This window comes from Melitaea cinxia, chromosome 27, assembly GCF_905220565.1.
Source record: "Melitaea cinxia chromosome 27, ilMelCinx1.1, whole genome shotgun sequence".
In the NCBI taxonomy this organism is placed as follows: Eukaryota; Metazoa; Arthropoda; class Insecta; order Lepidoptera; family Nymphalidae; genus Melitaea; species Melitaea cinxia.
The window spans coordinates 9,185,461-9,213,366 of record NC_059420.1 but is presented as its reverse complement, the minus strand read 5'-3'; the positions used below and the strand labels follow the sequence as shown (position 1 = coordinate 9,213,366).

Sequence of the window (27,906 nt, the reverse complement as noted above, 5' to 3'; positions counted from 1 at the left end):
TGAGCTACGGTAATCGCTTACCATCAGGTGAGCTGTACGCTTGTTTGCCGATCTAGTTATAGGTATATTTAAAAAAAAAAACGACGGGTTTTGATAACAAAAAAAAATCATGAAAATCGTACACTCAGTAAAATGTAAAAAAATTACAGCCTAAATGAGAACCTTCCTTTTTTTAAATTCGTTTAATGACACAATAAACATATGACTTTATTAAAATAACGTTTTATAACATATCATTTAAATACTCTTGGCGAGAGCTTGCGACTTGGCGATCACGTCTTCAATAGTTCCCACCATGTAGAACGCCGCTTCCGGGATGTGATCCAGTTCACCGTTTAGAATCTTGAAAGAGAATAAATTATCTATGTACATATCTTCTATACTAATAAATGGAGAGCCGGTTTTTATGTTCGGTTATACTGCAAAAACTACTGAACCGATCGGAATAATACTTATACCATAAGATGCAGCGTGTTTCGACGAAGGTTCTAGTATATGATATGTTGGTGATTACTTATTGTGTAAAAATTATGTTAAGACAGGAGTCATAATAATAAAAATAATAATAAAAAAATCTTTTTATTGTATCCCAAGAGTGAGTAAAATTACAAAAAAATAAAAACGACATAAGTACAAAAGGCGGCCTTATCGCTAATGAGCGATCTCTTCCAGGCAACCTTTGGGTAAAGGAAATGGTATATATGTAGACAGTTTAGGTGTACAGTTTTACCTAAACATATACAATATATTTAGACACATAAATAATGTAAAAAAATAAAGTATATGTACGTACATGGCATATATAAACGGAAAGTTGTAACAGACATACATAGACGTATATAAAGTTAATGAATTATTGTGATAAAATTCAAAATTGTTTTGATTTCAAATTCACTAGTTTTAAATAAATAAATAAATAATTAATCGCTAAATACGTGGCTAAGAGCAACACTCTACAACGGCTGGACTGACTCGACTACTTGTTTGGAGTTATACGATATAAGACGCATGGTATGAAAATGATAGTGGGAGTGAAATTGTCTGAAATAACGCTGAATAGTAACTCTGATAATTAAACTTAATACAATATTATGATAAAGTTGATAAAGTATAATTGTGTTTGCTAGCAAACAAAGAAACCGACTTCAATTACATCGACATGTAGCAAGTACAACGTAAGTAGACGAAAAACAATTAACCAACACACTATTTGTCACTACGATTTTCGAAGAATTCCCTAGATTTCTCTAGGATGTCATCAGCAGATCCTGGTTTCCTTATCATGATAGTACCCTTGTCATGATATCTCCTTTGCAACAAAAAAAGAATCATCAAAATCGGTTCATAAACGACGAAGTTATCCGCAAACATATATAAAAAATATATATACGGTCGAAGTGAGAAACCTCCTCATTTTTTGAAGGCGGTTAAATAAGAAGAAAATAATGCAACAAAATCGATACAGTATTAAGACAACATTGATACAGTAGTGCGATGCAAGTAACTTAATGTATGAGTGCCACAAACTACATACAGACGGCTAAACAAAAATTAAGAAAAAAATCGTTTAGCTTCTATTGCAGAGATTACAATTTTCATCTATATTTCTCAATTATTAATTAATAATAATTTTATTATTTGTATAGATTATAACATTAAAACTGTGCTGTGCGGCTACGGCACTAAAGAATTTAGCCACCCTCTCTCTTCCCGTGGGTGTCGTAAGAGGCAACTAAGGGATAACAAGGTTCCGCTACCACCTTGGAACTTAAGAAGCCGACCGATGGCGGGATAACCATCCAACTGCTGGCTTTGAAATACACAGGCCGAAGACGGGCAGCAGCGTCTTCGGCGCGACAAAGCCAGTACTGCGGTCACCAACCCGCCTGCCCAGCGTGTCGACTATGGGCAAAACACATGAGTTCACGTTATTTTTGGCGTGAACTTGTGGAGGCCTATCTCAGCAGTAGACTGTATAAGCTGTAATGATAACATTAAAACTAACCTTCTTAAACCCCTTAATAGTTTCCTCCAGTTTGACCATTTTACCAACGTGACCTGTGAATACCTCCGCTACCTGCGAGGAATATATCATTAAGTTGTGGATAAATTGAATCTATTATTTAAATACAAGCTGACTCCGCGACTTAGTCCGCGTGGAATAGTGACTTTGGACAGCATTTTTTGTATATATGTTTTGGTTTATTTTGGATTATGAACACCGTCGTTTGGGTATTTACAAGTTCAACGTGAATCTATAAATTTGCATAACTTTTTTTATTTATTTATGAACCAATTGACATAAAAACAAACTTTAAATATGTTAAGTGAAGCTTACCAAAATATATTAGTGAAAACCGCATCTAAATCGGATAAACCGTTTCTGAGATTCGCGTGCACAAACATATTACATTTACATTTTTATTATACGATACATTATATATAGATAATTATATAAAAGTGAATCACCAAAATATATGTACCTACACGCATAACTTCTGGACAACAGCGCCATATTGTCGTTTTTTTTTTTTTTCGTTACTGAGAGGATAGTTAAAAAAAGTCAGTTATAGAGACTGCCGATAAAAGTGAAAACTTAGAACTTTTTGCATTAAACATTTGAAATTTCATAATGTTTGAATTAAAATTATCCAGATATACTGTTATAAGCATTAACATATCCCATATTTCGTATAAAAATAAAGAAGCGTTTAATTACAATGTAACGAATTTTTCAGATTTTAGCGCGGTTTAGTTTTTTAGATGCCCAACATTTAGGATACTTTACAGCAACCATGGTTACGGGAGGCTTCCTGGGAGTAGTCATTGTAATGAGTGAAATTCGCGTAAACATTCGGAAAGGAATCATTAAAGTCGGGTGCATCGATTAAAAATTATAAGGTATAATAACACAAGTAAAAAAGACACTGGAATTGGAAACATTCTCCATTGTCGAATCGGAATTGGTTAAAATTGTAGGTGCATTTGCTCGATGATTAAAAACTAAATTAAGACAGTTACTACGAAACAATTTCCAAAACGTACCTGAAACGGTTGCGAGAGAAACCGCTGTATCTTCCTAGCTCGTGCCACTGTCATCTTGTCATCTTCTGACAGTTCGTCCATACCCAGGATCGCAATTATGTCCTGTAGGGACTTGTAATCCTGTAACGAATAATTATATTACAAATAGTTAAAAAAAAATACGTGTTTTACGGAAAATGGACTAAGAAAAACTTTTTGTAATTTTGGAATATATGTTATACATATATTGTGTAATATTATTATAGTATATTTCATCTTCGCAGGAATACTCACATACTTTGTTATATTGCATACTATTTAATCCTGCTACTCCTTCTTACCTACGTGAACGTTTTAAGTATCTCAGCGAGTCTCATGAGCGAAGCCTTCGCTCCGGTGATAGTTTACTTCTTAAAATTCCCCCCCACTCCACTACTTTCTATACTAACTACTCATTTCATTTCATTCATTTTTTGTCCAAGCTGCTCGGCTTTGGAACTCCCTACCTTTGCCCATTAGACACGTTGAATCCCTTCCAATTTTCAAGAAGTCTGTAAAACACTATTTCCTTCAATTTTAATCCTTCTATCTAGTCATATACTATCTCCTGTCCTCACTTTGAATCTTATCACAATAATTCATTAACTTTATATACGTCTTTGTATGTCTATTACAACTTTCCTGTATATGCCATGTACGTACATATACTTTTTTTTTCAATTTTTTTACATTATTTACTTGTCTAAATATATTATATGTGTTTAGATAAAACTGTACACCTGCCCAAAGCTTGCCTGGAAGAGAACGCTCGTTAGCGATAAGGCCGCCTTTTGTACTTATCTGCTGTTTTTATTTTTGTAATTTTGCTCACTCTTGTTGTACAATAAAGGGTTAATTATCGAGTTATTAGTCAATAAAGTGTCGAGTAATCAATCAACGGCCTACTGTAAGTGCCAATACTTTTAAAATAAGTAAGATAGAAAAGTGTTTACAGGATGAAATGAGTTTTGTAATATTTTTTTTTTTTTTTTTTTTTTTCAAAATAGTTGATACTGTATAGAAGATACTTGCAAAGTTTTAGAATGGGCCGAAAGTCGCTTAGGAGCTAGACCAGTTATAATGCCCGAGTGTAGTAGCCGGTGGTCGCCGTCCGGGCTACATCTGACGCCCGCTAGCAACAGTTTTCATTCATTCGTTTTTTTTCATTTCAGTTTTAGTAACAAATTTCATTTTACAACATTTTAAAAACGTATTTAATTTAATCAATCTCTTCCATTTGAAACAGAACTTTAAAGAACCAGAATTTAGTTTTCAAGACAAGTCACCTATTGTAGTCTGCTCAATCATGGCCCTATCCTCACTGTCCACAAAGTGCAACATTAATTGGGAGCTGTAATATTAGGCTGTGATTTCCTGCAAGGTTAAATTACTTCCCAGCTAGGCTTTAGATTAAGAACCGTCATTTTGAAGTTAGATAGGTTAGGGTTATTTTTTTTTGTAACGAAATTAAGTATGTCAATAAACGGTCAAATTTTAACACGTGGTTCAATAAGTCCCGAGACTAAGTACTAAAAAAAGGTCTTTTTTATAAAATTAATTTTTATTCATCAACATAGTCTCCTCCAAGAGCGATACAGTCCCTCCAACGCTTTTCTAACTTTTCTATCCCATGTGTGTAGAACGATTTGCCTTTAGCTTCAAAATAAGCTCCCGTTGCTGCGATAACTTCACTATTTGAGTCAAATTTCTTACCCTGAAGCATTTTTTTTGAGGTCTGCAAACAGCCAGTAATCGCTGGGGGCCAAGTCTGGCGAATAAGGGGGATGAGGAAGCAATTCGAAGCCCAATTCGTTAATTTTGGCCATCGTTCTCACGGACTTGTGACAAGGCGCGTTGTCCTGGTGAAACACCACTTTCTTTTTGTTCATGTGAGGCCGTTTATCCGCAATTTCGTACTTCAATCGCTCCAATAAGCACATGTAATAGTTATATTTTGCCCCTTTTCAAGGTAGTCGATGAAAAGTATTCCATGCGCATCCCAAAATATAGACGCCATAACCTTACCGGCCGATTTCTGAGTCTTTGGACGCTTCGGGCGGCTTTCGCCAGCCGCTCTCCACTCCGCTGCCTGCCGATTGGATTCCGGAGTGAAATGGTATATCCAGGTTTCATCCATTGTTACATACCGACGTAAAAAATCCTTTTTATTATGATTCATCAGCGCCAAACATCGCTCTGAATCATTGATACGTTGTTCCTTTTGATTAGTTGTAAGCAAACGCGGCACCCACTTAGAAAAAAGCTTTTTCATGGCCAAATTTTTATGTAAAATAGTGAAAACACTACCAGCTGAAATCTTCACTATCTCGGCTATCTCTCGCACTTTTACCTTCCGATCTTCCAATACGATTTTGAGGACTTGGTTAATATTTTGTTGAGTCACTGCTTCATATGGACGACCTGAGCGTTCCCCATCATTGGTGTCCATGCGACCGCGTTTGAAGTCGGCATACCACCGACAAATGGTTGCTTTAGAGGGAGCTGATCCTGCGTAACATTTTATAAGCCATTGCTGTACTTCAACGGTATTTTTTCCCATTATTCCCATTAAAAAACAATGTTTTATCAACACGCGAAACTCGTTTTTTTTTCCACTGTATCGAAATTACAACCGTAGCGTCACTTAAATGTTTCAAAATCAATAATTTTATTGTTCCATTTTTAAAAATTTGACACATATTCTTGTATTGATAGCCAGTACTTTTTAAAAATCAAAAGAGTTTTTAATATATGCGCCATTTCCAGGTTAGTCTCGGGACTTATTGAACGATCTAGTAAGCTTAGATAATTCGACGGTTCTTAATCTAAAGCCTTCTCTACTTCTCTACTCTAGAGATTATATCTTTGAAATCTATTATAAAATACAACACCTGCAAGATCTTCTGCACGCCTCTCGCTACACCGTAATGTTCCGCCCCTATTATATTAGGGTCCATAACTCTTGACGTTGAGTCCAGAGGATCCACAGCTGGATATACTCCTAGTTCTGCAATCGCTCTAGATAGCACCGTTGTGGCATCTAAGTGAGCGAAGGTAGTGGCGGGTGCTGGGTCGGTCAAATCATCTGCTGGTACGTATACCGCCTATAATGATAATGATCATTTCGACACCAACAATTTATACTACGCCAACTCGAATTTTCGATAAGTTGGTTTTCTTAATGCAACTTGAATAAATGTGTTTCTTTTTTATAATAATAAAAATTGTGAAATTGCAATGAATAAATTAACTATTAAAGATACCAAATTTCAAATAAGTTTCTTAATTAATACAAAAGGTATCACGTTTTTCCCTTTTATAAGCCTCAATCGTAAAGTTCACTTTTAAGAGTTAGCTTAGTATAAATTGCTGGTGTCGATTTGTTCTAAGATTGAACTGGATTGAAACCGACTGCAACAATCCCATAACTGGTATAATGCATCTTCCATTTTATTACTTACTAGCTTGTGCCCGCGATTTCACCTGCGTGGAATAGGAACAATTAATGATTTTGTGCGAAAGTTTGACTGTTTACGCAGCGCACACAGCGACAGAGCTCAAAAGGGGAAAAACCTCGATTTTGAAACATTCTTCATTGATGCTCAGCTCGTATCGGTCTTAGCGTGATGATATATATAACCTATATATAGTCTTCCTCGATAAATGGGCTATCTAATACTAAAATAATTTTTCAAATCGGACCAGTAGTTCCTGAGACCCTTTATAGTATTAGTATAGATTTTATGTAAATATATTCATTATTTATTGCGTGTATGTGTGTGTGAATGTAAGCACTTACTTGCACGCTTGTAATCGAACCAGTCTTGGTGGTGGTGATGCGTTCCTGCATCATCCCCATGTCAGTGGCCAGAGTGGGTTGGTAGCCGACAGCTGACGGGATGCGGCCGAGGAGGGCCGACACCTTAATATAGTGTTTTATTTACATAAATTAGGAGTTTTGAATTTCAACTCAGACCATTTATGTGGCTTACTCCTTCGCATTCAGCTTCTAATATCCCACAGCTGGGGGATTGGAGCTTAAACCACCACGCTGCTCCATTGCGTGTTAGCGGATATGTTCCCTACTATGAGTAACGATCGCTATCAGGTGTACATGATAACAATTGGGACCGACGACGGTTTAATGTGCTCTCCAAGGCATGGTAGCGAAATCCACAAGGACAGACATCCAACCCGAAAAAATATATCTACAAATACTAATATCCATCCCGAGCGGGAATCGAACCCGAAATCCGTTACGTATTTTTAAAGATCTAAGGATACAGACAGCGGGAAGAGACTTCGTTTTATACTATGTAATGATTAATTATTAAATAGTTCTAATAACTAGCATTTGTATTTTTCAAGAAGTCAAGAAGTTTAACACGTTGAATAAATACAAAATAAAATATTTTAATGATATCTGGAACAGTCCGAATTGGGAAATATCGCAACCCTGCAGAATAGTATTAGTAGGATCGGCAACGCGCTTGCGATGCTTCTGGTGTTGCAGACGTCTATAAGCTACAGTAATCGCTTACCATCAAGTGAGCCGTACACTTGTTTGCCGACCTAGTTATATAAAAAAAATATATATCACATCCAAACAATACAAATATAGCTCTCAAATAGTGTTGTACATTTATCATTGTAGCCATCAAAATAGCCACAGCTCTTGGAGATGCACTGCATTGATAGCGTTGATAGGGTCGACAACGCATAAGTACTCGTCGTGTAGCATATGTCTATTGACTAAAGTAACTGCTTACCATCGTGTGTATCGGTCACTTGCTTGCCACTCTAGTGATAAAATATTCATTCACCTCTGAACCAGCCTGAGTGAATCTGAAGATGTTGTCGACGAACAGCAGCACGTCTTGACCCTCTTTGTCACGAAAGTGTTCTGCGAGGGTCAGACCTGTGAGCGCGACTCTGGCTCTAGCGCCCGGCGGTTCGTTCATCTGACCGTAGACTAACGCCACCTGATACAATGTTATTCTATGTGTAAAGCACAACCGAAAACACCCAACGAAACACTTATTTCTCACTTAAAATCTATAGTTATTGATTCACAATACACACTTTTAACGGTCATTCTCCAATTCGGCGTTCTTTGCCTAATTACCGTGACGTTTTTTATTTTTCACTGATTTGACTTAAACACATTAAAATATGAAACAAATCAAAAATACGAATTCAATAATTAATTTGGCATGTAACAGTTAATTGTGGTTTTCTAGATAATGAGACTTAAAAAATTTATGAATACGGTAATTAGAAAATTTTTATATTTAATGTAACGGTAATTAGAAAATATGCTGTGTGGTTACGGCAATAAGAATATAGCCACTCCCTCTCTTCCCGTGAGTGTCTTAAGAGGCGACTAAGGGATTACACAGTTCCACTACCACCCTGGAACTTGAAAGTGCCGACCGATAGTGGGATAATCATTCAACTACTGCTTTTGAAATACACAGGCCGAAGACGGGCAGCAGCGTCTTAGGTGCGACAAAGCCAGCCCTGCGGTCTCCGACCCGCCTGCCCAGCGTGGTGACTATGGGCAAGACAAGACAAGACACATGAGTTCACGCCACGTTTTTCTTGAAATATATTCTCTCTTGCCAGAACAAATGCGACTGATCTCATCTTGCTCTACAAAAATTTGGGCGTCTTGTTTGGTTATCTCTACAGTAGTCCCTATATTATTATTATGTAAATACTTTGGTTCTATTTCTTTATCATGACTTTGTTTTGGTTTTGGATGTAGCGTGTTTTATATTTCAGTCTTAATGCTTGCTTCCTGTACTTTTCTTTTGCTCTTCTTAGCTCTATTGTTTTGTCTCAAATATGACATTTCTTTATTTGTTTTCTATACATGCCTTCTAAATAACAATAAGAGTGAGATTTTTTTACGTATCGGTTTCTCGACAGTTATCTTTGAAGATGGTGAAGTTGGTGTTGAACACAAGGAAGACGCTCGTTCGTTTATTTTCGGTCAAATGCTCATTATTAATTAATAATAAAATAACATACTTTCAGTAGAAGATGATGACAGAGCACTAGATGGACGCGGCGTTGATGTGATTAAAGAAGGTTTAAAATTTGGTGTCTTTTTCAAGGGAACTAATTCTTTTTCAAAAGAACTCGACTGCAGAAAAATTTCGTCTTGCTGATTATCTTATTTTTTTGATTTGGGATTTTCGGGACAATTTTGTACTCTTTTAGTGTACTTTTTAGCGCAGCGAATATGATAAATCATTGAGATGTGGTGTGACAGAGTTTCAAGAGGATCTGTTATATTGTTATCAAGCACCTCTATATCTAAGGTCCCTTCTTCCTCGATTGTTTTCAATTTTCCCTTTTCCTTTTGTCTTTCATAGTAAGTTCTGAAATTTTCTCTACTTCTTTTTTGAGTTTTCTTCCGGCTTTTGGTGACATTTCGCAGATAGGCAGTATTTTTTTATTTTTTTTATTGTACCCTTCTTTCTCCTTTATTTTTTCTTTGATTGCTAATACAAAAAGGGGCATTTTTAATTCGTTCTCGGCGTTGTCGCGCGGCAAGCCTTCTATTTTCTTTAACTTCCTCTTTGGTCTTTTTAGGTTTTCCTATCCTATAAATTAAATAATTTGATGAATGGTCAGCATATAATATAGACATATTTACGGACAATGATAATAATAATCTACGAAAACCGCGGTAAACAAGTATTACTTTTTCATACAACGGTAATTATAAACACATGGTAATTGGTATACGGTAATTAGAAAACGATACATTTTCACAAAAATGTTTAAAACCGACGCAGTATACAAATTCTAGCTTATTACAACGTACGGAGGCCAAAGGTCTGTCTCCATTTACATGATCAACTTGGGTCTATCTTAAAAATCTAGTATTAAAATAAGAACAACGGTAATTAGAAAAGTTTTTAATTATTAGTAGACTGGTTCTATTGAGTTGATATTTTGTTATGCGATACACGCTGCTTAATATCGTTTAAAACGTTGAATGGATCAAAGTAAATCTATACGCTATAAAAATTACAAGCAAGTTTTAAGATTAAGTTGGTGTGCGGACACGTCACGGTAATTAGAGAACAGAGGTTTTTTGAACATAAGTTAAATTAATTTAGTCTTAATTACTTAAAACAGAAGCCAATATTTTTTTTACAGCTAGGTACGGATGCTATCTAAAATATTTAAAAAAGTGCATGATTGAATATGATGATATTACGGTTTAAACAAGCCCGGACACGAAAAATTTGCTAATCGGAGAATGGCCGTTAACTACATTGAATAAGTTATAATACTAATCACTTATACGCCACTTATCGAGTAGCAACGTTAGCCGCACAATAATTAAACAACAACTGCCACTTCTCTTACAAATTATCATATTTGTAGGACAACAATCCCCTCAATACATGACAAAGATGGCGACTGACCAATCATAAACTATTCGGAAGATGGTATCTCCATCTTTTTGCTCTTCCGCTACTTCAAGAAATAATAATTACAGTAAGAACAATACAATCTTATAAAATTATTCATCACTTCATCATCACTTCAGCCTATGGCAGTCCACTGCTGGACATAAGCCTCCCCAAGTTCGCGCCAGACATCTGGGTTTTCCGCAATCCTCATCCAGCCGACACCGGCAATCTTACATAGATCGTCGGTCCAACGGGTCGGAGGTCCTCCCACACTGCGTTTGCCAAGACGCGGTCTCCACTCCAGGACCCGTCTACTCCAATAAAATTATTAGAAGCATAAATTTAAATGATAACAGTATTTATTGTGCAACTACCCTACAAAACAGATAACAAAAATTGTGACAGACTAATCGTAAATGAATAGGTATTAACCATTCGCAAAATGGCGTCACTATCTTTGTACTTTTCCGGTACTAAGCGAATAAGCAATAAGAGTAATATCTACAGAAAATCCAATATTTTAATATTTGTCAGAATTACAAAATGAGACAGACATAAAACTATTTTTAAAACAGGTCAAAGCTATAAGAAAATTTAATCCTATAATGGGACAGAAAAGACAGATTAATAAATCTGGTATATAAAATTAATCATATATAATTATATAAGTCTATACAAATAAATAAAATTGGAGTGTCTGTTTGTAATATTAAAATAACGGCTTTTTACTAAATGCACATGGATATATTTACACGGTACATATACCAAAATAATACTTTTACAATTTTTGTCTGTTTGTCTGTCTGTTTGTTCCAGCTAATCTCTGAAACGGCTGGACCAATTTTGATAAAACTTTTACTGGTAGATAGCTGATGTAATAGGGATTAACTAAAGCTACTTTTATTTTAAAAATTTATTTGTTTTATAACTGACAACTGAACACAGCTAGATTATTTATAAGATCACTAACACACTGTTACACTGTTGCTACAAAAAATATTGTTATTTTAAAAAAAACAGTTGTTATTTTAATCTTACAAACAGACACTCCAATTTTATTTATTTGTATAGATAAATAAATAAATAAATAAATCTAAGCTAAAGATGAGTTTGTAACCAACCTTGGAAGACTTATAATCCTCTTTGATAACCCCTCCCACTTTCATCTCATTGTACAGATCGTTGCCTTCGCGAGTTCGCTCGCCGACGCCGGCGAATACCTTTGACATTGAAAAAATGTCACCCCGGTGTCGTAGTTAATATAGCGGCGATTACATAAAACAAATCCATATTTCCGTTGGTCACCTCATAACTTGAGACTTTACCGATTTTCGAAGTTAAAGTTCTTTTGACGCGTTAGAGAAAATGAAGAGAGAATGTTTTTAAAACGTGCACACGAGAATGTTCTTAAACGTTAACACCGCCACAAAAAAATAGAACCGAGACCCTGAAGTTAGCTACGCTTCAGCCTGTAATATCCCACTACTGAGCATAGGCCTCTTTCCCCATTTAGGAGAAGGATCAGAGCTTAATCCACCACGCTGCTAAAATGCGGGTTGGCAGATATATTCGGTGTTTGTGCAGTCCTTGTGGGTCTCCCCACCGTGCCTCGGAGAGCACGCTAAGCCGTCGGTCCCGGTTGTTATCATGTACACCTAATAGCGATCGTTACTCATAGTAGAAGTTAGCTAGTCAACGAAGAAGAAGTTAGCAACGTGAAGTTAGTTAGCCAATGAAGTGTAACTTCTTACGTATGTACATAAGTACACATATATTTTTTTTTCATCTTTATTTTCATGTTCTCTAACACTTTGTTGAAAAAAAGCAGAATACTTTTCTAAGACTGTGGAAGTTGTTAACGATTATTTCAACGAGAAAACGCGTGAACGGGCTTGACAGTTTCCAATGGAAGACAATCTGTCAGGTCAGCTTGTGGATAAAAAAAATTCTTACGCTCAACCGCTTTCAGAAGGATCCAATCATAAATCCACGACAAAAATCTGTATGTATATGTGTATGTATGTGTGTGTATATGTATGTATGTGTGTGTATGTATGTATATGTAAACAATCTATCTATGTAGGTGTGTATGTATGTCTATTTATTGAGTTGTTTCACATTCTTTTTATAAAATTAAACTGTACACCTACCGTCAATATATCATCTCCTTTGCCCTAAGGTTGCCTGGAAGAGATTGCTTTTAAGCAATAAGGCCGCCTTTTGTACATTTTTTTCTACTAATTATTGTTAATATTGCTTGTTTATTTTATTTCTTGTTTGGTGTACAATAAATTGTAAAATAAATAAATAAATATAGCCTGCACAACACGTGTGACTCAACACTGTAACCTTCAGAGCAACAGTCAATTACTCTAACCACAGCGCAATCCCATTCTCAAACAATAAAACTATTATAATTAATTTTTAAAATATATATGTTTTGGAAAGTACTAGCGATTTAAATCCTTTGAATAAAAATTTCATATTTGGTCATAAAGTTTCAGTATTCGTACAAAATACAGGTCTAAATATAAGAGGAGAGGGACCTAATAATTGTATAGTTCATAAAACTTACAGAAAAACCACCATGCGCTTTAGCGATGTTGTTGATCAGCTCCATGATAAGAACTGTTTTTCCTACACCAGCGCCACCAAAAAGACCAATTTTACCACCTATAAACATTTATAATACTAACTAGCGACCCGCCCCGGCTTCGCACGGGTGCAATGCTGATACTAAATATACTACAGAATGTCTTTATTTATAGTGTAGCTATATTAAGCTAGCTTATAGCATGGTTATTATTAACATAATAACAACAACATTCGAATATGCGTCGTTAGATTACACGTTGTTACAGAATGCGTTGAAGAAATAAAGGTTCACTGCTCGTTCCCCGTAGATGATAACGTGATAATATATAGGCTATATGTTGACCCGACTTCTTAATAATATTCGTGCCAAATTTGAAGTAAATCCATGTAGTACTTTTTGAGTTTATCCCGGACATACATACAGACAAACAAACAAAAATTCTAAAAACTATATTTTTGGCTTCGGTAGGTATCGGTTGTAGATCACACCTCAAGTATTCTTTTAAAAAAATATTCAATGTACAGTTTTGACTTTCCTACCATTTTATTATATGTATAGATACTAAGTGCCTGTTTTACCAGATGCTGATATGGTTTATCTCGCATTTAGTTACTGATAGTGGCCTAAATTGGGAGCCCTCGTTAATTTTCAGAATGGCGATTGCGGGTTCAATCCTCGCACATGACAAACATTTGTATTGGCCATACAGATGTTTGCCGTGGTCTGGGTGTTTGTGCAGTCCAGTCAGTTATTTATTTATTTATAAGAAAATATTATTATTGTTTATTTCAAACTAGCTAAAAATTAAGACATAATTATACCTTTAACATATGGAGCTAATAAGTCAACAACCTTAATCCCAGTCACGAGGATCTCCTGCTCGACAGACATTTCTACGAAAGGAGGTGCGTCAGCGTGGATTGGCGCGAACTTGTCAGTTAGTATCGGACCACGCTCATCTAATACGTCAAAATATTAAGTTTTTTTTTAACTATCGTGTAATTAATGAAATTGTAACCCGTGAATACTTTGGCTTAATCGTGTAGGTTGATAGCCTTCCTACTAATGAACGTTCGTCTTAAGGATGTCTTCGCGATTTAAAAAATCGTTAGAATTTTGTTTTTATACCAGTAGGGTGGCAAACAAGGCTACGATCCATCTAACGATAAACGTGTAGACATGCAACACCAGAAGCATCGCAAGCACGTTGTCGACCCTACCTTCGAATCTCACCAGGAGCTCTAGCCACCTTACACACTACAGGAACACAATAATAATGCACGGCTATTTTGCTTGCTCCTCTTCTCTGAGGAGTATCTCAATCTTACAGGGGAAGTATCCCCTGTCATGCTGCTGCAGATATTGAGCAGAGTATATTATGCTGTTTGCTGAGGTAGTTTTTAGGAAGTACACACTATGCAAAACATATTTGATCTGAAATCGGCTCTTACTCACCAATAGGTTCACCAATAACGTTCATGATCCTGCCCAGCGTTGGTTCACCAACTGGTATTGTGATGGGAGCTCCGGTATCTATGATTGGTTGTCCTCGAACCAAACCCTCTGTACCGTCCATGGCAATAGTACGGCACGAGTTATCCCCCAAATGCTGTGCGACTTCTAGTATTAGACGTGGTTCTAGAAAATGTTTACATTAATGTAGCCTACTAGTGAAGATTGGACTCCCAAAATTCGCGCAAATTATTAACTCGCGCCAAAGTATTTAGATCTGCTATTAATAGTTGGTAATAAGTATTTATATTTGGTAGTTGGTAGAAGATTGAGTATTTAAAAAAATGAAATAACATTTACAGAGTGTATTCAAGTAACGGGTATAAATTAAACCCTTTATAGGACATATCATTTATAAGCTACATTTAAAAAATCAGTCCCATTGAAGCAATAGCTTAGACCCAAGATAGGCTAACTACTGAACTTAAAGTACTGCTTCTATCGTACTCCGAATTTTTATTCTTAGCCTATTAATTTCATATATCCACGTTTAATTTTCACCAATTATACTTTCACTGCCAAATAAAATACACTCACTACGTCCAGGAACTTCGAGGGCATTTAGAATCGGCGGTAGATGCTGATCGAACTTCACATCCACTACAGCACCGATCACTGAGAAAATACCATCGGTTATTATTTTAATTATTTTTATTACGAATCGACTTTTTATTGACTTTTATCATCTTTATAGTTAGTAGAAGTTAGATAGGCTGAAGTGACAGTTAGTAGGTACAGTGTCAGAATTTTATTATTATTTTCTTTATTTTATGTTTGTTTTAAAGTCACTTCAGCCTATCGCAGTCTACTACTGGACATAGGTCTCCACAAGTTTGCGCCAAAAATTGCGTCAACTCATGTGTGTTGCCCGTATTCACCACGCTGGGCAGGTGGGTTGGTGACCACAGGTGTGGCTTTGTCGCACCGAAGTCGCTGCTGCCCGTCTTCGGCCTGTGTATTTTAAAGTCAGCCGTTGGATGGTTATCCCGCCATCGGTTGGCTTTTTAAGTTCCAAGGTGGTAGTGGAACTGTGTTATCCCTTAAACGCCTCTTACGACACCGAGATTACAGCCGTAACCACACAGCTATATTTATCCTAATTTTGTTAGTCTGATAGTTGGTAATATTGTCCAGTCTATGCATTTAATATGGTTCTTTCGACTCTAGTTTTTTTTTAATACGTTTCAGTCTGTAAAGAATTTTTAAATTTAAGTTATAATATTGCAACTGTAATATGTGTGATTTTCTTAAAATTTAAAATATAGCCTAAATTTGCCACACTACATGATTAAAGACCAAAAACAAATTATAAAATCTATGTACAAACAATTTTAAATACATTTTTTCCTGACTCACCAGCAATGATCTTCCCCTGTGCTCCAGCATCCTCAGACTTCGGAGGTGACGAAGTCTTCTGTTCACTTTTATCCTCCTGACTCAATGCCGATGCAGTTGAAAACTAATAATAATAATAATATTTATTCCTTCAAACATTAGTACATCACATAAACACATATTACATCAATTATACTTTTCTTTTTTTTTTCTTTTTTTTTTTATAGTGAGAATGGGGGCAAACGAGCAGACGAAGCCATCTGATGTTAAACGGCTAACCGTCGCCCATGGACATCTGCAACATAAGAGGAGTTGCAGGTGCGTTGCCGGCCTTTAGGAAAAAGATGCCTATACACTCGACGCTTGAAAACCCCCAAATTATAGCGCTCAGGGAAAACCTCAGGAGGAAGGTCATTCCACAGTTTGCAGGTACGCGGAAAGAATGCGCGTGAAGCTCGCACATTGGTCGCAAACCATGCATCCAAATGGTGTGGATGGAACTTAGTCCTTCGGCGAAGGGTACGATGGTAAAATCGTGACGGCGGTACCATATCAAATAGTTCGTCAGAACACTCACCGTTGTACAGACGATAAAAAACACACAGAGAGCCAACGTCTCTCCTTATGCTTAGAGGTTCTAAATCGTCCGTGAGTTTGGGATCGTCGACAATGCGAATTGCCCGGCGTTGGATGGAGTCAAATGGGTGGAGTTGGTATTGAGGGGCACCTGCCCAAAGGTGCGAGCAATACTCCACATGGGGACGGACCTGAGCTTTATAGAGCAGTAATCGATGTCCCGATGTGAAGTACCGGCCCACCTTGTTCAGAACCCCGAGCTTTTTTACTTAGTCACTAAAAGAACATTATATCTCTGGACACCACACTAGGATTCCCTGTATTGTGAGGTCCAGTCCCTTCCGTTAGTTTAAAACAATTGTGTAAAGGAATGCATTTATAGTTGACATTTTGTATTTTATTATTCCTTAATTATTTATTATGGAACATACAAGAACTAAAGCAAGAAATGGTGAGTGTGTGTCTTTGAGTGCGAGTGTGTGGTGTGGAATCATTGTCATTGTATATGTCAACATTAGCGCCGTCATACGCAATTAGAAAGGAATTTATAAGCAACAGATGCAACGATCGCGCCACCTAGCACATCGTTCGATAAGTCATCTACCCTCATTTATTATATTACTCGAGCTATTCTGACGTGTACGAAACGAACGGTGCAACCGCCGCTAAGGCAGTCTTGGCTCTGGCTTGACACGATACACTTGTTGTATCCTGCTAGTAGCTTAACCTAGACTCATTCAATAATTAATTTGTGCAAACGAATTAATTGTTATCTATTACGACTAATTAGGCTAGGCGAGACGTATAACTCGAGCAGTGAAGGTGAGCGTTGATGCGCATCTCAAAGGGGGCCTCCTTAAACCTACACCTGGGTCGCAAGTCCTAGGCACTGCTCTGAGTTACTCCCTCCGCCACACGATAGACTCGATCGGAGTGCTGAAGAGCGCGCATGCATCCACGTGTTCGGTGCACGATACAATTTTGTTATAATCTTTTTAAGTACTACCTACATAATATTGTAAAGAGTGCGAGTATAACCTACGCCCGCGCCCTGCAAATATAGAAAAGGAGCTTTCCAATTTAGTCGAAAGACTACATATATATGAATAATTAATAAGTAAATGATAAATAAATTAACTCTGTATTTTAGCCAAACATTTACAAACTACCGCATACAGATAACAGAAACATATGCATTACAGTTAACATATATTTATATATTAGATATAGGCAATACGATACACACTAACACATAACTATAATTGTGTATAATTGTACCAGGACATATTTGTCACATGATGCCATGCATCTGCAACGTCACCAAAATATCTTTTAATAGGATAATCGTCATCATTACAGCCTATACAGTCCACTGCTAGACATAGGCCTCCACAAATTTACGCCAAAAATAACGTGAACTCGTGTGCTTTGCCCATAGTCACCACGCTGGGCAGGTGGGTTGGTGACCGCAGGGCTGGCTTTGTCGCACCGAAGACGCTGCTGCCCGTCTTCGGCCTGTGTGTTTCAAAGCCAGCAGTTGGATGGTTATCCCGCCACCGGCCGGCTTTTTAAGTTCCAAGGTGGTAGCGGAACTGTGCTATCCCTTAGTCGCTTCTTACGACACCCACGGGAAGAGAGGGGGTGGCTATATTCTTGAGTATCGTAGCCACACAGTACATAGGATAATCGTAGTTAGTCCCTTATACGTAAGACTTTTACTATTTAAAATGACGTAGTGAATTCTGGCACAGCGTATGTGTCACAATATACTTACCCTCACAATTGGTACGTTGAGAAAGGCACAAGCTCCGACTTTGATAGAATTAAAAGGGCGTAAAGCAGTCCTCTTTTCATTTTTTCCATTTACGTAAACCACTTTCGAAGCCTTCCTTTCGCTGTTGTTTTTCCCGTTTTTAATTGGAATCACATTTGAACACAATTTGTTTTTGGCATCTGTAATAAATAATAGATATTCTAAGTGACTTTAAAAATTGAGGTTCTAAATTCGATTTTTTTTTGTGTGTTATTTTTGTGAACTTTTTACTGTTTATACCGATGTTGATGATTCTTTTTTTATTCGAAAGGTGGTGTCATGTGTTCCTATTGAAAACGAGATCTGATGTTCTTTTTTATACAACTAGGTCGGCAAACAAGCGTACGTCTCACCTGATGGTAAGCGATTACCGTAGCTTATAGACGTCTGCAACGCCAGAAGCATCACGTTGCCAATGCTATCCCCAATTACCCCCAAGAGCTCTGGTCACCTCACTCACTAACAGGAACACATCACTGCTTGAAAACAGTATTATTTAGCTGTGATCTTCTGTAAGGTTAAGGTACTACTCCAGTCGGGTTGCTTCATATTTAGAGCAGGATATTTCCTGCTGTGCCCTGGCTCATATTTTGAGTTTTACCTAATAAGCGTATTTTATTGATTTCAACTATGTTAATGGTATTTTTATTTTAAGCCGACTTCAAAAAAGCAGGAGGTTACTCAATTTGACCTAATATGTTCGGGGATAACTTGTCGTTTATGAACCGATTTTGATAATTCTTTTTTTGTTGGAAAGAAAATATTCCAAGGGTGGTACCATGATAAGGAAATCAGGATAGGGAACCCCAGAGGAATCAAGGGGAGCCCTCGAAAATCGTAGTGACGTCTAGTGTATTTGGTATTTTTTTTTTATTTACTTACGTTGTATTACTTGACGATGTAATTGAAGTCGGTTTTTTTTTCGTTTGCGAGCAAATACATTTATGCTACTTCTTGATGTAAACTGAAGTCAAGGTTTTTTTATCATATAAAAACCATTATTATTATTATAAATAAGAGTAGCTAGGATATATTTCAATGTACTCTGGTCTGCCTCTCTATTTACGAGAACTACAACTAAATAATTAAAAAAATAACAATATTAAAAACTTACGCAGACATCTCTTTGTAATAAATAACTTTGCGTTTAATACATTAAGCATTTTAATTTGTTATTGTTAAAAATATAAGTTGTTTTTCAACCGTTTGACGGATTTGACGGACACTTAATATTATTTTTAATCGATATAGCGACTCAACGGGGGAATACTGCCAGCATTGCAATGGTGTCAAAACATTCCACGCGGACATAATTTATACCATAACTATCTGTAAATATTTAGTTCTTAAGTTGTTAATTATAAATATGTTTAATTTTTGTACTTTAATTGTAATACGCTATAGAGAGTTTGTGAGTAAAAAATTATTTTGAACATAATATTATTTATTAGAAGCTATAAAAACTTTTTATTTATTTATTTGAAAAGTAGGTATATTTTTTTTTATGTTCATTATTGTTGGAACAAAATTTGTGTAAAACAATTCAGAAACAAAGAACAACAAAAAAAAAATATGGTGGGACAAAGTTACGCCGGGTTAACTGGAATTGCTATGAACTTTTAAAGCAACTGCGAAAAGACACGGCCAGTCGCTAATTCCAGTGACGTAGCGACCTTAAGTCGCGCCCGGGCCACAATACATTTTTAGCGCCCCCTTATTCGAAAGCCATACAATACGTTCAGCAATTTTTTGTTTTGCAGACCATTTGGTGCCCCTTTGTGAGTAGCGCCCGGGGCTTGATGCCTCTCCTCCCCCCTCCCCAATACCTGAGAATCGGTCGGAATAAATATGGCCTGATCAAAACCAATATTAGAATAACTTGGTATTATATAGTTATTTCGCAGATACCGTCTTGACCTACGCCTTTGTTTTGAGTGCCCTCCCTGGCTCCTTTCATAACACTTTTACGACAAACTTAAGCAAATACTTATTTATTTTATTTATAGCCAATAATTTAATAATATTTTTAGATGCTACTAAATGTGGAAAACAAGCGTACGGTATGCCTGATGGTAAGTAGATACGGTGACCTCTAGACCAGGGGTTTCAAACTCAATTTTTCAGAGGGCCATATATTAAAAATTATTTGGAATGTGTAGGCGGGCCAGATTGAAATAAAAAAATGTACTGAATTATTATAACATTTTATTTATTGAATTATGTAGAATATAATATACGGTGGTTAAAAATTATATCAAATAGCGGCCGTATTGATACCGCCTGGGGGTCGGATACAGCTCGCGAGCCGTTTTTTTTTTGACATCCCTGCTCTAGACGCTTGCAATACTAGGAGCATTGCTAGCTTTAACTGAGGTAGGGCACAGCAGGAATTTCCTGCTCAAAATATGGAGCAGCCCGACTGGGGTAGTACCTCGACCTTATAGAAGATCACAGCAAAATAATACTGTTTTCAAGCAGTATTGTGTTCCTGTTGGTGAGTAAGGTGACCAGAGCTCCTGGGGGGGATTGGGGATTGGGTCGGCAACGCGCTTGCTATGCTTCTGGTGTTGCAGCCGTCTATAAGTCTTACCCTCAGGTGAGCCGTATGCTTGTTTGCCGACCTAGTGATATAAAAAAAAAATCTTATTGCCGACCTTACACCAGACCCTATCCAGGAGCTCTGGGTATACCATATATATATATATATATATATATATATATATATATATATATATATATATATATATATATGGTCGAATTGAGTAACCTCCTCCTTTTTTGAAGTCGGTTAAAAACAGATAAACGACTAGCCTTTTGGAACAGTTTTTACTGACGCTGCTCTCTGTTCCGAGGGTTGTGAGTACAATTGCCGTCCCAAGTCAGAGTTTAATACTTGTGTAGTTTTTATCTCAAGTTAACATTTATTAAAAAAAGTGACTAGTTATATCAGTCAGCTGTTACATATAACTCAGGCATTAAGTTGCCTGCCTATGAAACAAAAGACCTTACGAGGTATGTTAGGCGAACAAAATAAACCAAAATAAGAGAATAATACTCGTTATAATACTTTACTCGTTTTAACAGTGTTGCAGTCGGTTAAAAATAAACTGACAGACTTTTTGAGGGCTCAAACAATCTTTTGTAACAATTACGTTGTGTTAAGTTTTGGATTCGAGTCGTGGCCGTGGGAGCGAACATGTGTGCGTACGGTGTATCACACAAGTTTTAACTTATAAGCTGCTAATTATAATATTGATACAACTTTTTCTGATTTCATCGCGACTTATTCAGTTTTTTTAAATGCCCAACGTTTTCGGATATTTTACAGCAATCATGGTCATCGTTGTGGTCGTAGTTGTTTCATTATGATGAGTGAAATTCGCGTAAATATGGGTTGTCTGGAAGAAATGGCTAATTAGCCATAAGTCCGCCCATTGTACTTCACTGTCTGTAACTATCTTTATGCTTTGTTTGTAATATATTATTTTGTGGTGTACAATAAAGTATAAAATAAAAATAATAAATAAATAAATATTGGAAAACAATTATAACCTCCTACTTATATTGAAAAAACTATTTTTGTACTTTATGTATTATTATATACTAGCTGTGCCCGTGACTTCGTCCGCGTGGAATTTAAAAAAAGTTATTGTTCAGTTCGCAGTTAGAAAATAAATAAATTTTTGAAACAAAATAAGCCTAAGTTACTCCTTATTACATCACTTAACTGCCAGTGAAAGTCCCATCAAAACGGGTCCAGTCGTTTCAGAGATTAGCCGGAACAAACAGACAGACAGACAGACAAATATTGTAAAAAATGTTATTTTGGTATATGTATCCATATGCATTTATTAAAAAGCTGTTATTTTACTATTACAAATAGACACTCCAATTTTTTTATTTGTATAGATATAAAAATGAATGTTTGTCTGTATGTCCTTAATAGAATCGTAAACTATGCATTTGATCATGTCATGATCTTCAGCAAATTGATGTGCATGAGCCAACAAAGGTTTCTGAGTTGGTACGACCAAAAAAAAAAGCGTAGCAACGCGTGCAGTGTCCAGTTATTATTATATAACAAAAAAATATATATTTATTTAATTAAATTAATTCATAAAGAACTTTATTGAGGTAGCGAACAGCTGGAAGTATCTTGATTGAAATACAGAACAGCCAGACTGAGGAAGCGCCTCAACTTTAAAAAGATAACCCTATGGTGGTAACAAAGGAACCAAAGTGCAAGCTAATATGTAAAAAAAAATATTACTGCTTGTAGAGATATTTGCAAATATCTGCTTTGTTTGCTTGTTGTTCTACTTTAGACCACACGACTGAAGAAAAAAAAAAGTAAACCGAAAAGTCACTTTCTTGATACAATTGTGACTCGATAGCTCTTATATATTTGATTATGTGAATTTTTTATTTGAGTTTTCAGTCCCAGCTTGCTTCTAATAGGAGGGTGGGTAAATGTGTAATTGTTTTATATTAGTTATGTCGTTGGTTACTAAATAGCATTTTCAAAAGTCTGCGTGGTTTTATAATGTTGTTTGTAACAAATAAGTTACACTATTGTTTAAAAAAACTAAAATAAATAAAATAAGATAAACTTCAAACGCGGTTGTCCCAAAACTTTTATTTTCAAAATTTCCTCTATCATATCTCGTGATGTTGGCTGCTTCACTTCAAATTAATGTGGTCGACTCAGCACATAGACACATAGAATGGTCTATTATAACCCCAAAATTTAAAACACCTATTTTCAATTTTTGTAGCAAAAATTGACAAAAAAAAAATACATGAAATTTTTTGTTCCGAAGTCTGTCAAAATCCAATTTTGTAGATTTTCTTTACAAAATAATTCATTCCATGCATTTATACTTACAGATGAAGACGCTGCCGATTTTGTTTAGTTTAAGGAAAGCCAATCAGCTAATCAGGGAATGAGCGCCCATTTTTTGTGGCCGATGTTTTCAGAGTGTTAAAACTTTGGTTCTAATGAAAGTTTTTAGCTAAAAATGTACCTGAACATTTTGGAAACATAAGTAAATGATAAAAAGTTCTATCTCTTTATTTGTCCTAACAAAAATCCCAAAACTTGCTTAAAAATGAGACTGTCAAGCCAGATATCCCCCTTAATTAAGAAAATTTTAAACGTCCACGTGATTCTTATCTGTACGAATTAGTAGAAATAAAGATAACTTCTCTTATACATAAAAAAAATAAGCATCATATTTTTTAACTTACTTAGAAACCTGCGTCGTCGTCCGTACCAACCCTTTTAAATCCAACCTCGATTAATCGAGCTGTCTTCACGAAATTAATCACGACGAACATACGATCAGTTCGAATGTACTCGCTACTATTACTATTTGATAACCTTAGTTTTTATAAAAACAAAAGTTAATTCCTAATTATAAAAATAAACATATATATACGAGTATATACAAGCATTTTTTTAAGTTATGAGGTTAAGCATATATAGAAAAAAATATAGTTGAAATTAGAACCTTTAATGAAATCTGTTAGTAAACCTAATTTCTACAATAATTGTGTTCGCTGGAAAACGAAACAAAACCGACTTCAATTACATCGACAAGTAATACAATGTAGGTAGGCGAAAAAACAGTCAAGTAAATGCGCATTATCATGGATTACTCCAAAAGTTGTAATCAGACCTCGATGAAATTTAAATGTGACCACATGATAAACATTGGCTTTCGATTAAATTAAAAAAAAAAAAAAATCATCAATCAATCAATCAAATCAATATTCTGTGTGGTTACGGCATTAAAAGAATATAGCCAGCCCCTCTCTTCCCGTGGGTGTCGTAAGAGACGACTAAGGGATAACACAGTTCCACTACTACCTTGGAACTTAAAAAGCCGACCGATGGCGGGATAATCATCCCGCCATCGGTCCCCCCCAGTCGGATCCCAGTTAAATAACATTACTCTCAATCTCGTTCCTGTGTTTAGTAAGGTAACCAGAGCTCTTGGGGAGGGTAGGGTCAGTAACGAACTTTTGATGCTGCGAGTGTTATAAATGCTGTCGCTTACCACCAGGTGAGTCGTATGCTTGTTTGCCAACCTTGTGGTATAAAAAATATTTAATAGTAAGTTCTTCCGTGACAGTTATCGAACTTTACGATAACTTTGGTCCTTTTGACGTTTACTTGCCAATCTTTTTCGAGTAGTCGACCATGCGCTGGCAGTGCTCTGTCTGCCTAATAAAAAAAAGTTTTTTTTTATAAATGTGGAAAACTAGCGTACGGTCCGTTCCGCCTGATGGTAAGCGAATCCGTAAGCTATGGATTAAGCACCGACTCTACCTTCAATCCTATCCATGAACTTTGACCTATCTTTCGATTATGTATTAAAATGACAAAACTGAAGCCTGTTTTTTAACCGACTTCCAAAAAAGGAGGAGGTTCTCAATTCGACTGTATTTTTTTTTTTTTTTATGTATGTTACATCAGAACTTTTGACCGGGTAGACCGATTTCGACAAATTTTGTTTTAATCGAAAGGTTGTGTGTGCCAATTGGTCCCATTTAAATTTATTTGAGATCTAACAACTACTTTTCGAGTTATATCTAATAATGCGTTTTTACTTGACGCTTTTTTCGTCGACCTACGTTGTATTATACCGCATAACTTTCTACTGGATGTACCGATTTTGATAATTCTTTTTTTGTTGGAAAGGAGATATCCCTAGTTTGGTACCATGATAAGGAAACCAGGATCTGATGATGGAATCCCAGATAAATCGAGGGAAACTCTCGAAAATCCGCAATAACTTTTTACTGGGTGTACCGATTTTGATAATTTTTAATTTAATCGAAAGCTGATGTTTATCATGTGGTCACATATAAATTTTATTGAGATCTGATAACTACTTTTTGTGTAATCTTTGATAACGCGTAGTTACTTGACTATTGTTTCGTCGAACTACGTTGTATTACTTGTCGATGTTATTGAAGTCGGTTTTTTTTTCGTTTGCGAGCAAACACAATTATTTATTTAACTTTGCTAAAGTCACTCTCCTTTATCTGTTGGGTAGATGATGCTATGATTATTTTCATAATTAAAAGAATTATGGAATGAAAAAAAAAAACTGTGAAAGCCGAAGAATTCTGACTTTAGGAGTATTGTGTTGACAGCGTCTATTGTTAATTGACACGAGTACAGTAAAAGTTTTGTAGTTTATATTTCAATTTGATTTTTTTTAACGTAATAATAATACTTTAAATGGTATATATAGAGGTGACATAAAATCGTATTATGCCTTTTCAGAGTGCCTACATTCTAAATTTATTTATTTATTTATTTTTTTTTATTACGATATGGGCTTACTCTTGACCTCAGTTTAGCTCTAGAGCACAGACGAGGTCGAAGATGGAGCGAGTTCGCCCAGAAGAAGCCTGTTCACTCGCGCTTTAAATATGTTCGGGTTATATGAACTCGGAAATATAGACGCCGGCAGGGAATTCCATTCCTTGGCTGTGCGCATTAAAAAAGATGATTCGAAGCGCTTTGTAGGTATGAAAGGTATATCAATCAGGTAGGGATGAAAGCCTGCGGTACGTCTGAAAGTCCGATGGAAGAAAGGAGATGGGGGTATGAGCTCGTGCAGCTCCAGGGCACACTCTCCAAAGTACAACCTGTAAAAGACCGTTAGACTGGCAACCTTTCTTCGGTGAGCCAGAGTATGAAGAGATTTCACCAAACTGGCATTACCGATAAGCCGCTTGGCTCTGCGTTCCACTGAGTCCAGTGTGGCGAGTTGATATTTAGCTGAGACATCCCACAAGTGACTACAATATTCCATGCACGATCGGATTTGAGCTTTGTATAGCGTAAGAAGCTGTTTAGGCGTGAAATATCGCTTAACCTTATTTATTTATTTAAGGTTTTAGTATAATGCGTGTGCTTATCCCTAAAGATATTTCTTCCAGGAATGATTATAGACACATATCAAAGGAGGTAGACGTACAATATCATAGGAAGCATTACTTAAATCATTGAAATATGAGGAAATATGTATAATAAAGTACTGACAAAGTAAATAATAATATGTAAACATACATATAAAAAACCTACATAATAAAAATTATGATAAGGAAAAAGTAACAATATTAAATATTAAATAAAACATGTATTAAAGTTAAAATATTGATTTTCATTTCAAATGCCTTCCTAATGATAGCGAGGCTCATAACACGTTCCGTCGTCGTAAGCGTCAATTATAACGCGGCCATGTTTGTTCTATGGGTGCTTTATTGTACACTGATTTGATTTTTATTTTTATTTTTTTAGGTTTAAAATAATATTGTTATTTATTGTTATTTTTAGGTATATTATATATCATTAGTTATGAGTTTTTTTTAAATTATAATACAGTTTTTTAATATACTGAGTAGATATTATATTAAATAAATAAATTATTTATTTCTTTCACTCTAAAAGTGGAGGGAAAACAACGAATGAAAATAATTAATTAAATGTACTTCTTACTTTAAAATATCCCTTACTACCTTATTGTAAATAGTCGATATTTTACAAAATTAACATAACATCATTTTACGTAATTGTGTTTGCTTGCAAACGAAAAACGACTTCAATTACATCGACAAGTAATAATAAATACACCGTATGTAGACGAGTAGAATAGTCAAATACGCGTTATCAAAGATTACTCAAAAAGTTGTAATCAGATCTCGATGAAATTTAAATTTGACCGCTCGATAAACATCAGCTTTTGATTAAATTATAAATCATTAAAATCGGTACACCCAGTAAAAAGTTATGCGGTGTAACACAACGTAGGTCGACGAAAAAGTATTCAAGTAAAAACGCATTATTAGATATAACTCTAAAAGTAGTTCTTAGATCTCAAATAAATTTAAATGGGACTAAATGACACTCACCACCTTTCGATTACATATTTTTTTCGGTCGAAATCGATCCACCCTGTTAAAAGTTCTGAAGTAACATACATAAAAAAATACAGTCGAATTGAGAACCTTCTCCTTCTTTGGAAGTCGGTTAAAAATGAAAATAAATAATTCTTGTAACGATTATTGTCTGACTTTTAATTAAGTTTGAAGCAGCGTTGGCACAGCGATCATAGCACTTATATTGGTCATACAGATGTCTGACGTGGTCTGGGCGTTTGTGCTTGTGTATTGTGTTTGTTTCTTGACCTGACTGACTGACCCTGACTTAAGTAATAATCCAACTATCTATAGTTGGATTAGTTTTAGCCACTTAGTGTGATGCATTTTTTTTTTAAGATTTGCCTTTTAGGCATACCTATTCCTTCAAGCTAGAAAACATAATAAAGAATTCAGTTTGTCATATTAAAATATAAAAAAGCAACAGCAAAATTAAACCGCACACTATAAAAGACCTCGCGCTAAGCGGTATAATGAGCCTCATTACGTTTTCATTACACGATGTCATAAGGACAGCTAACGTGAAAGTGTAGGCGTGGCTCACCGACCAATCGGATACGTGGAAAATTATCTAACAATTACAAAACTAGCCAATGGGAGATAGGAAAATGTTATGTAAGGTT

The 27,906-nt window shown here is 35.8% G+C and overlaps 1 protein-coding gene across 1 annotated transcript; it reads right to left on the bottom strand.

Annotated features, from left to right (window-relative positions):
• Positions 1–175: 175 nt before the first annotated feature.
• LOC123667047 (ATP synthase subunit beta, mitochondrial-like) lies at positions 176–19,607 on the bottom strand. The gene is made up of 14 exons (XM_045601050.1): positions 19,443–19,607; positions 18,290–18,468; positions 15,961–16,063; positions 15,142–15,219; positions 14,548–14,730; positions 13,914–14,051; positions 13,072–13,169; positions 11,618–11,716; positions 7,887–8,045; positions 6,863–6,985; positions 5,955–6,167; positions 3,046–3,165; positions 2,006–2,077; positions 176–342 (listed from the first exon to the last, which is right to left on the bottom strand). The coding sequence occupies exons 1-14, from the start codon at positions 19,489–19,491 to the stop codon at positions 238–240; spliced, it is 1,719 nt and encodes a 572-aa protein (XP_045457006.1). The 5' UTR covers positions 19,492–19,607; the 3' UTR covers positions 176–237.
• Positions 19,608–27,906: the final 8,299 nt, after the last annotated feature.

What these genes read in the sequence shown, in the direction of transcription:
- LOC123667047 (XM_045601050.1), bottom strand. Translation starts at nt 19,491, where the DNA reads ATGCTTAATGTATTAAACGCAAAGTTATTTATTACAAAGAGATGTCTG. An exon ending in TCAACGTACCAATTGTGAGG is followed by an intron (nt 16,064 to 18,289) that starts GTAAGTATATTG and finishes TATTATTATTAG; the next exon opens with TTTTCAACTGCATCGGCATT. An exon ending in CTATTAAGGGGTTTAAGAAG is followed by an intron (nt 343 to 2,005) that starts GTTAGTTTTAAT and finishes TTCTCTTTCAAG; the next exon opens with ATTCTAAACGGTGAACTGGA.